Here is a 10,813-nt window from a genome sequence, read left to right on the forward strand (position 1 = left end):
GTACAGCCACCGATTAAAGATTTGTTTAACCGTAGAAAGTAGCAATTTTACTGACCAATAAACTATTGAAATTTACTAGTCGCTGATTGGGTTTTGCTTACTATATATGTCACCAACTTGGGTCGCCAACGCGCATATCTTGCCCTCCTGGCGACGTTGTGCGGTTTGTGATGCTGGCTACTGTTAGTAGGAGTCACTTCCCGTCTAGTATTTCAATGTCAATTTTTCCTCCAACGACGATCCATGGTTTCCAAGAATGGGGTTTGAATAACCGAGATTGCTACCCTTGTGAAGACGAGCCTATGCCGTATGGCATAAGGCCTCTATGCAATCCAAATTTTCCGACGCTCTGTCCTCAGACTTCTCTTCCGGTATTTGCGTGCTTCTATTTATTTTCTTAGGCTTTTCCCAACTATGCCTCGGCACATCTATTACCGCTGGAGCATCAGTTCTACCCCAACATTTCTCCTCTCTTTGGTGTTGATTCTGTAAGTTACTTTTGTGGACTCATTAGGATCACTAGTTATCTGAAGATAAGGTGGATGCATCAATGCGAGACGAGTCTTTGACGCGCCTTTTATCACTTCATCGCGCCTATTACGATTTGTCTCCTGTCATTTTCTGCAAGGCTGTCTGTCTCGTTGATACTTTTATTACTCGTGTGAAAGTTAAGCCGAAGTACATGATGTGCGTTGCAACGGCCTGCTACTACATCGCATCGAAATTTGAGACCGGCAAAGTATGTATTGTACTTGGTACAGTTTATCAACAGGCGTCAAACAACTAATGAGGGTATTTTCGTCCTTTAGCAACCCCGCCCAACTGTTGACAGTCTCGTACGCCTTACTCGTTGTGGCGGGTCTGTCGCCGACTTGGTCAGGATGGTGGACATTGTTTTAACAAAACTTGGTACATCAACGGTGACGGCCGTTGGTGCGACGTCTGCCACTACCCTCGACTTTCTTTCCGCATTTATGAGTGATACAGGTCTCAAATGCGTCGACCTTCCTACTTTTCTCGTTCGACAGGTCGAGAATGCGCTGTGCGCGACGAATTCGGCTCTCTTTCGTCCTTCCTGTTTGGCTCTGGCTCTGTTGCTGTCCTACAAACAGAACGTCCCGCCGGTTTGTGTGAATGACTCTGAGTCTTCGGCTTATAAATCTCTTCAGAGCATCGACCTGCGCGATTTGTTCACAATGGCAAACCTCGGCAAGGTGAGTAAGGTTCTGTCAACGTTTGCGTCCTATCCGCGTCGAATGGTTGGTAAAGCTGCTTTTGTGCAATAGGTGAATTGGGCCGACGTGGAGGCGTGTTCTCGAACCCTTTTTGAGAACGGGACTCTCAAAAGTTACTCGCCAACGAGGTCCCCAGTTTCTGCTGCAGAAGTGGTATGGAATCTGTCTAGACGCACCCGTCTGAATCTCTCTGGGTCTGCACCACCATCACTAAAAACAATCTCGGAGTGGACAGAGGAGGATGAAGCTTAGGCATGGTGAGTACGACTGCTACATTTAGTCTTCTGTATGTTGTTTGGCGGGTCGGTGAGGGTTAGTTGGAGTTGTTTTAATCTTTAGGTGACCAAGTCTGGTGATACCTGATACCTATTGCGCAAATCAGTCAGTCTAACCCCATTTCAATTTTCAAACTTTATCAGCCTTCTATTCTGATTATTGAGGCCTCCTATGGGAAGAAAATGTGAAAATCAAGGCAGCCTTTATGCTCACAGGGTATCTGATGCCTGACTACAACGTTTATTCGAGATCTAGCTGTCCTTGGCTAAAAAAACGTGATTGTACAGTCACCTTTGTAGTAATATCTCCGGTTATTTTGCTATTCTCATGCACAACATTCAAGGCGCCACCCCTGTTTTCATCCCTCGTTTTCCCTCCCGACATGCAACTTGCTCCTCCCAATCATTAATTTTATGAAAATGTACAAAAATAATGGACCAGTAAGACGCTATCTGTGTTTGTCATTGGCGCAAAGGTGGCGTTTTCAGCCTTCTCCCTTACTACCTTCCGCCGTCCAAGCCACTTTATGTTGTTACCCGGGAAGTCGGGCACATGCGTACTGTCAATTTGCATTTACATTAGAGTCTTTTATTTAATATCAGTTGTTGCTTTTAAATTTGGATGTTGCCGACTCAAAATATTGTCTTTCAAATAGGTGCAATAGAGCATTGACTTTTCTCCAGTCTCTTTCCTTCTGCGGTTTGCTGGGCTTTGAACATGTCATATGGCGTCCACGGTTGTATGGTTGGTGCTTGTCTGTGTTCAGTCGTCGAATTTGTACGCTTGCTGGCGAATAGTTGGGGCGTGTATCCCGCGCAGCGAGGTCTTTAGGAACAGCTGGCGAGCACGGCTGCCGCGGGCACCATAGTTGAGGCTAGTGGGCTCCCCATATTTTGGGTCGAAGTAGTGCCGTAGCGGTAGGCCGGGGTTTGTGTGGAGCCCCTAATTTTAGGATCAGGTTTTGCGGCTGCGCGGCAGGATACGCTTTAATGTTTCCTGGTGCATAGACCAGAAGGGACGATTGTAACACTTATCCTGTTAATTTCAGTAAAATTTGATATAAATAAGTGAGTGGTCAATTCTGACTCTACAAGGTGCCTTAGGATGGCCAGAGGACAGTTGGGTCTTGTGTGCTTTCAGATAGCAGTGATCTGCAAGCCATGCTAGAGTTAATTAGTGTGCATCCCACTTCTTTTGTTTCAGGCACGATGGTTTTAATTTGGAGGACTTCCTCAGTGTTGGTATCCATATGCGAACGAACGGTAAACCGGACGTGATGATTTTGACGCTTTTCATCTCAACTATCAATCATGAATAGGAAATTGGGAATTAAGCGTTTCGAACATTCCTTTATGCTGCTCATAATCAAGCGGGTTCGAATACAGTCGCGATGATGAAATCGTGACCCTTTGATCCAAAATCCTTATCATGTGCAGAAAATGATGCCGAAGGAGGTTCTCTTTATTCGTATTATTCCTGTCGAAATGGGTCTTAAACCCTCAATCGTTCTGTCATGCAGACACGCCCAGCTGAATGGCGGTAAATCTCCCTTCATCTGTCACTCGGGGAGCATGCGCATGACATCGCATGTGAAGATTGCGTAAATAAAGACGTGCTCTTTTCTGTGTCAAAAATCATGAGAAGAAAACGACGTTCAGATAAGCAGACGTTTAGGTGTCAGTGAAGGGTTTTACTCTATCGAGAACCATCAAATGAGGTTCGAAAATAAGTAACATGTTAAGGTGTTTAGAACAGTATAGCAAAAAAGTGGTGGATTCCACACAATGCTACCAGGTTGCCATCCAGGAGCCTTGGTAGGTCGCTTCGGCGAAGGTGAATTCTTTTTATCAGTTGGTAGATTAACGACTTTAGATTCTCTCAGATTTGTACATCTAAGCCACCCTCGGAGAATGGTGAGAAATGGTAGGATGGAGTCATTTTCTTCGCGGGTAGTGAGGCGTGTAGACGCGTGAGAGAAGGGCGCGGGTGGGTGAACGTGGCGATCAATTCTCAGCAGGCTGGGGTGTGCACGGGCCCGATGACGTCATCACTGTAGCCCAATAGCGTGATTGTGTACAATCACGCCACGACGCGCGGCGATCGATACAACTTGTGCCACTTGCTGACTCGGACGACGAGGGGTTGAGGTGAGGGCTCCTACTGCTTGTATTAAGCAACAATTGCTTATAGGTAACAAGTATCTGAAAAGATGAAACCTGTAAGTGTCTCGGTTTGGAATTCATGCAAGTGCCCCACTGCAGCAGGTACCCTTTGCTTAAATTGAGACCATTTTCCTTCCTTTGGAACTCTATTGTGTAGCTTTGCTTATTTCGTCTACCCTCAGGTGATAAATAAAAACACATCATAGGGGAAAGTTTGAAGAGGCAAATTCAATGCCAATTTTTTCATCCATTTGAAGGCATTTAAAGTCAGGGGTTTGGCATATTGTAGGCAGTTCCAGTTTCATCAAAATGAATGCTACTACCCAACCCCTTTTTCACAGTACGAAATGCTCGAACCACATAATCTGCTTAAAGTTCCCAACTCAGGTCTTGAGGGAATGGTTTTCATTAATCTGGGATTCAGCATCCAAGATTGTCTTACAAACGTCCTCATTTTATGAATGCGGTTCCACTAGTGAGTCTGTGCCCAAATGTTTTGCAAAATAATTGGTCAAGTTACATTTACCTTTTCAGATATCATTAGTGAGTCTTGAAGCATGGCCGAATCCGGTGGTTGTTGTAACCCCTCTACATCACAATGTAGGTAGACACACCCAAGTAGCACCTCAGAGCATGGTTTTTGAAAGCACAGGTGTGGTTAAGTGTACCCAAAATCACACTGGAGCACTTCAATCTGGATGTCCATATGAACTTTCCATTTTATTTGACCAAATGCACGGGTGAGGTGATGATTACCTGGAAAGAACGGACTAAATATAATCAAAGTAATACCGGACGGATCTATACTTCAGATACCGGAACGTGTAAATCGGAACTACATCTTTTGTGACCAAGATTACCATTTTGTAACCCATCAAAGTAGTGAAACTTGTTATAGACTCAGAGGAAATTGCAGATTACGTAGGGCCTTGTGGGAAAACAGGGTGAAGGTCTGAGAAGAGTGTTTGAAGTAGGTGCCGTTACTTTGAGTTTATTCGTTGTCCTGTCCACAAAACTTGACCATTTTTAGCAATAATTTCTGTGAGTGACCCATCCACTTCGCCAAGTACTGCCGGCGTCACGTCATGTGATAAGAATATCTTAAATTTTACGAGGGCGAAAGTATCTTTCAATTTTTAATTAATTCCCCACAATAGTTACAAGTTCTTTGTGGGGATACCTGACTCATTCAAGTATCTGTTAGGTGGCGCGTATCCTTTGTTCAGAAAAATACTACGATTGGGGAGTCTGTAAGTAGGCAACTGCCGAGGGGAATGCATTTAAGTACCGAAAGCGAAACGCTGAGGTGCATTAGGGATGGCAATTTTAAAGTAGGAAAACGGCAGTAAGTAGGATAAGCAAGACCTAGCATCTACGGGGCACAAGTGGTCCCAACTCCACTGCGGTGTTGGTAACTGGACCGGCTGTCACGGGGCTTCAGGTCAGATGATGCAGCCCATTTGATGGACTGTTTTGATGTTGCCTCACCAGGTACAAGCGCGAATATTGTGGTGATGTGGATCCTACTGACCCGCATTTACGAAGAACTATGTACAACTTGTTGCATTTGCCTTTCCACCACGTTTGCTCACAGTAATTCAGTTTGCGGCAAGGAAAATTGGAAAAGGATAGTACAGGTCTCTACGCAAATCTACTTTTACCTGTGAACATCAGCTACACTTCTGTAGGTGCCGCGAAATAGTTTTGTTATTAGAGCACAGCGGCTTCAGAAGACACGTAACATCAGCGTCATGGCCAAACCGCAGGAGACCCGAAAGCCGCAGTACTCACACATACAATTAAGTCAAAAAAATAGTTACGCCTCTAACTTTACAATGCCTTAAGTTAGATTAATGGAGTAGGAATACGTGGGTCTTTAGGAAATGGCATAGTTTCGGTTTTCCATGACACTTGTAAGTTTGTTTTCGTTTTTAAATGAAGCAATTGTAATGGCCTTACCACAAGCTTACGCTATTTCGGAAAAGGAAATTATTTGTCAAACGACAATGACCAAAACGGGGAAATTCACATGGGAAAGGTGCATAAAGTGGAAAGAAGTTGAGTAGTCATTCGCCAGACGGTCATTTAGTATCTACCGCAGCACTTAACAATGTGCGATCAATTGCGAAAACCTCACTATTTGAACTACTGGTGTGAGCATGAGGGTTACTATAGGGTTACCAATGGCAGTGTTAAGCAAAGTGTCACGGCCCGTTGGCCCCTGCTAAGCTGCCGTGCCTGAAATTCTTGGATCGCAGATTCGCAAATAAAGAACTTCCAGATTGGTCCCCGATTATTTAAAAATTGCATAATACCAAGACGTAATTAGGTGATGGAGTGCAGGAGTTGAGACGGTCTTCACCCGGTGCGTCGGACCCTTGCCGTAGTGACAAAAAAGGCGGTAGCCAGGTGGCCAACTGGTACTTAGGTGAGTCATCCACAATTGCCCGAATGCAGTCGAGTGGATCCTATAAGCGCAAAAGAACATATTTCAGTTCGAAATCCATTAGTGTGTTGGTATTGCCCGATTTCACAATTACGCCTATGAGAAAGTGGGTAACATTAATAGATGTTCTGTTGAAATGTGCCACACTTAAGGTGGAACCATTATATTAACATTAAACAGCTGCATATGAATAGTGTGATTTTAGGAAGGAGAATCCTGGATGGCTCATTACCACTGACCACGTGAATGAATATTTTGGCTTTTAATTTCGAGGCAAACCATGTTTGTGGAGGTGAGCTTCTACACTCGACATTTCTTTAGATGTCCTCTCCATTTATCTAGAGACAAAATTTGAAGGTACAAAAATCACAATACCGGAACATACATGGGCAAAATACGCCATATTTGATGTTGTTTAAAATTATCAAAAGGACAGGAGCCAGCCAACTATTTCGCAATGAGTATTCTCTGGTGCAAAGTGAGCATTACGTGTCACTACTCAAAGAATTTAATAAAAGGCTCAATATCAACAAAGTTGTCTTCACCCTTATATCACATTTCCTCTGCACGTTGGCGCCAAACATACTAGGAGAAAACCCAATAAGCTCCTTTATGCCATTGAAAGTAATTGGAGTAGTAAAGTGAACATTTAAAAGCAGCAAAACACTATATATAACCTTGTCTTCAAGCGCATCGTATTTATACTAGCTACAAGCCAGTTTGAAATGCCAATTTGCAATTTGCGACGTGACATGTGACTGGAGCTGCATTCTCCAGCGTGGCAGTGCCCCGTGCTTTCTGCAAAGCATTTGTTGATCCGGCAAATCGGGCACAGGAAATCGCTTGTAGCTGAGACCAACTTATTTTGCTGAACAAAAACATACTAGCACTTTCCCCTAACAGTAATGTGAGCAAAGATTAAAAATGAAATCTACCTGTGGCTTTAAGTGCGCCGCTGAACGTCCCACTGTATACGTAAAAGTGTGGTGGTGGTCACTAAAACTGCTACCATGGGAAGTCTTCAATCATTTCATTATCTGAGAAATATTTTCACACTCATAATTCATGACACCCTTCGTCTTATCATTAGAGTATCTATCTTTCAGATCACATATATATTCAAAAGTCCACTAAAGTCCTCAGTATTCAATTCAGGGAAAGGAAAAAAATTGCATAAATCACGATGAAACAATTTTTAGTTTTGCTCTGTTATAAAGGGGTTATTCATAACAATATTGAAATGTCTTCACAGGAAATAAATTTTTTCAAAGATCTTTTGCCAAGCTTTACCACAAAAGCAAAGTAGCTAAAAACAAAACCGATCCAGGAGATGGAAACTAGTGAGCTGAATTGGCTATCTTTATCGAACCTCTTACCACTGCCTAGAATTGACCGACTGTACAGTCTAAGTTACCGTCCTTAGACTAATGTCGTATACATATAGGATCTCCAAACATGGCGCAACTTCACATCACAACCCCCAATTCCTTCGGTTTGTTTGTTATAAACCAATTTGTCAGTGGTTACAAAGTGCGTCAGCAACTGTTATATAGTGGATTGGCAATTTTGTGACTTGGTGTTTCTACAACAAAGTTGACCGGATCCCCCTGAGGCCCTCAACCAGATAAGCAGTAGATAAGGTCTTAAGTGCAGATAGCTTTACTGACCACCCGAAAGAGTAGGCAAAGGGGGTACGGCTAGTGCGTACGCGGCTGGTGGATAGAGGATGGCGAACGCCAGAGACCGAATCTGCGGTTGACTGATTTCAGCAGCGTGTAGATTATGGCAACTGGTTAACCTTGCCTTTCGAGTGGTTACCAGCACAGGCAGAGCGCACCTCTGGTGACGATGGGCCAATCAGAAAGGGTTGAGTGAGAGCACGACTCTCCGGAGGGCTCGGAGATTAGCCGTCACTTGGAGCTTTTCGAGAGTCCCACTTCTGCAGTTGCAGGCATCTCTAGTGGCATCCGCATTACTAATTAGGATAGATTCAATAATTCTATCTGAAATAATGCCTTTTTTAGACAAGGCTTCTCGCAACAAACTATACGCAAAACGTTAATCAAGGGTTTCTGTTTAAGCTGCAATACTGGCAGTGGATTAGGTTATGATCACATGCAGTTCACATTGCAATCACATGAAAGATAAACTGTGCTTTGGTTCCAACAGGGCCTGCATAACTTCAAAGCCTGAGGGTGAACATATGCGAGAATAGCTCAAAGGTCCAAATTCAAATGTCTACTACTTGATGCGTTTGACTTTTAAGTAAAGCCAGGACCCTGAATAGCAATTGCAAAGAGTTAAACAGTGAGGTAGTGTAGAAGCCAAGTAGGAAATATAACGGTGAATTTATCACCTATTCTACACTGAATTCAGCTTGAAATCCATTTTGGACACCCATGCCGGACAACGACTTTAACGGAAAAAAGGGTAAACTGAAGTAACATCCTACAGGATGTGCTTCTAGAATGTAGGTCTTACTGGGCCTGTGTAGTGATGTGAACACGTGCGACTCCAAGTGCGTACTTGTCAGGTTGCAGCAAAAGGCTCATAAGTGTTTCCACTGTGTAGACCAATGCGCACACCGGCCGTATTCCGATCAGTTTTGGTATACCCTGCAATAAGATACCTTTGTAAGTGCAATCGAAGGAAGCATTATGAAACACAAAGGCTAAAGCAATCAGAATTCGCAATTTTTTTCGGAAAGTACAAAGACGAATAGAGGATTAGTGAAGCACCAATTGGTACTTTATGCAATAACAAATTCTTATGACGATGTCTTAGTTACAGATTCAGGAAAATTTTGAAACCCCGGTGGCTGGGGTAATTTAAAGAGAATAATCCTATAAACAGCGAGAAAGTTCTTGTATTTCCTTCAATATTAGCTATTAAATCATGGCATGACGAAGTCACATCAGTCAACACCTCTTTAAAGACTATATTGGAAGAGGAGTAGAACTGAGTACTAGAAGCTCACGTTAAAACCTTTATGTTGAGCGAGTTTACTGCAAAAAAAAACATCAGCTAACTCAAGGTAAGATTAATTAATTGATATCATTATTAATAAGGATGGATTAATTTCCAAAGCCGGTATTATACTTGAAGAAAGACATTTCCAATGCTGATACACGTAGGCCTTAATCTAATCACAAGACTGGGGTTCACTGACGTGTATGCATCATTTTCTGACTGGTTGAGGTTTTTTTAAACACTGAAACATTCTACAGAGACGAACACAATTGTACTAGCCACATTTTCCTCTGGAGCGCACCTTAATTTAAAGAAACGGTAACCGTAGCCTGAACTAAGTAAGTAAGTAAGTAAATTGCTGAGAGTTCGGTCTAGGTTGCGCGCGAAGAGGAGTTTTACACCCAGGATCCTGAGAGTTATTTTGTATTCACTTCACTTGCAACTCACCGTCAGCTTATGTTTAATTTGCAGGCGGTTCTACATTGTCCATACATTTTCAGAATTCTTAATGGCGACATTTTTTGGTGCAAACAATTTAAAAATAGACAGAAAAAGTTGACATATCACAGGGAAAAAATAACTCCCACATATTTATTATGCATTATTACTATCGCTTATATGTAAACAAAACGCTGTTGGCATGGGGCATAGTATGTGCTTGCGGATGTCATGACTAATTTGCCGGAATCAGGTGGGGCAGATGACATAGCACGATGAGAACTAACATGATGCCATTTGGGGTCCTGAAGTACCCTGATCATGGTTTGTTATTTCGCGTTGAAACACCCCAAAAATATATTCGATTGTCACTAAAAATAATCTTTATTAGCACGGTGTTTCGTCCAGCATATCCCAGGTTTGCGTGGTTCTATTTGAATGGATGCAGTCTGCTGCTTAATTACAGAGAGTATTTTTAAATTTATCTATTAGTGTAATGGCCATTATGGCATTGATAGCTATCTGTACTGAAGGGCTGAGCTCTGTAAACAATACGCCAAGGTAAGATTACGTTATCGCCGAGAGAACCGCGCGCCTAAAGTAAAGGTCAACTGATCCATCTTCGGATTCCCCACACACAATCATTTTAGAAGCTGTTACTCCATCAACCGTTGAAGGCGTTAAATGACCCTTGATTTTGCAATTGTGTTACTGATTGACTACAAACTGACTACTTTAAGGCCACATTAATTGAAGGAGGTCGATGCGTCTGATGAAGACCCAACTAGCAAAAGGTGGAATGCGCTCTGAATGAGAGATACGATCAGCAAATGCCTCCTCTTTTGAATAAGCCGTGAGTGTGGTAAAGATCTCTACAGAGTTGTCTCCATAAGCTTGTGCGTGAAAAAATTGAACTACACATTTTTTTTTAAATCTGGTAACAATACAATAAAATCACTTTTAACTTCATTGTATTCATTGCCACCGTGCATTGTAGATTGGCATGAAAAGCTCCTGTCTCTTCTGGCCATTATGCCACACTTCAGGATTAGCTTTTAAAAGACCCCTCTTTTTGATGGCCACATCCACTCCACGACGTAGCAATGGCCACATTTCGGCTTTACACAGGGCATAACTCCCTTTAAATGAAAATAAACTTAGCCACTTTAAAGGCACAATCAGGATAAAGGATGTTCTCCCGGGGTTGATGCGTTTCGTCTGCGCAATCTAACTCCCACATCACGTTCCACCACCTTGCCTTCCCTTTGTCTGACTTTCGAAAGGTG

The 10,813-nt window shown here is 42.8% G+C and overlaps 1 protein-coding gene across 1 annotated transcript; it reads left to right on the forward strand. All coding sequences in view use genetic code 11, as the record gives it.

Annotated features, from left to right (window-relative positions):
* Positions 1–302: 302 nt before the first annotated feature.
* EGR_00277 (Cyclin-I) lies at positions 303–2,829 on the forward strand (the record flags this gene model as incomplete). Its single annotated transcript, XM_024489526.1, has 6 exons — positions 303–371; positions 402–488; positions 524–739; positions 810–1,214; positions 1,287–1,462; positions 2,715–2,829. 6 exons carry the CDS (start codon positions 303–305, stop codon positions 2,827–2,829), a joined length of 1,068 nt encoding a protein of 355 aa, XP_024356204.1.
* Positions 2,830–10,813: the final 7,984 nt, after the last annotated feature.

Source organism: Echinococcus granulosus (assembly GCF_000524195.1).
Source record: "Echinococcus granulosus chromosome Unknown EG_S00001, whole genome shotgun sequence".
Taxonomy (NCBI): domain Eukaryota; kingdom Metazoa; phylum Platyhelminthes; class Cestoda; order Cyclophyllidea; family Taeniidae; genus Echinococcus; species Echinococcus granulosus.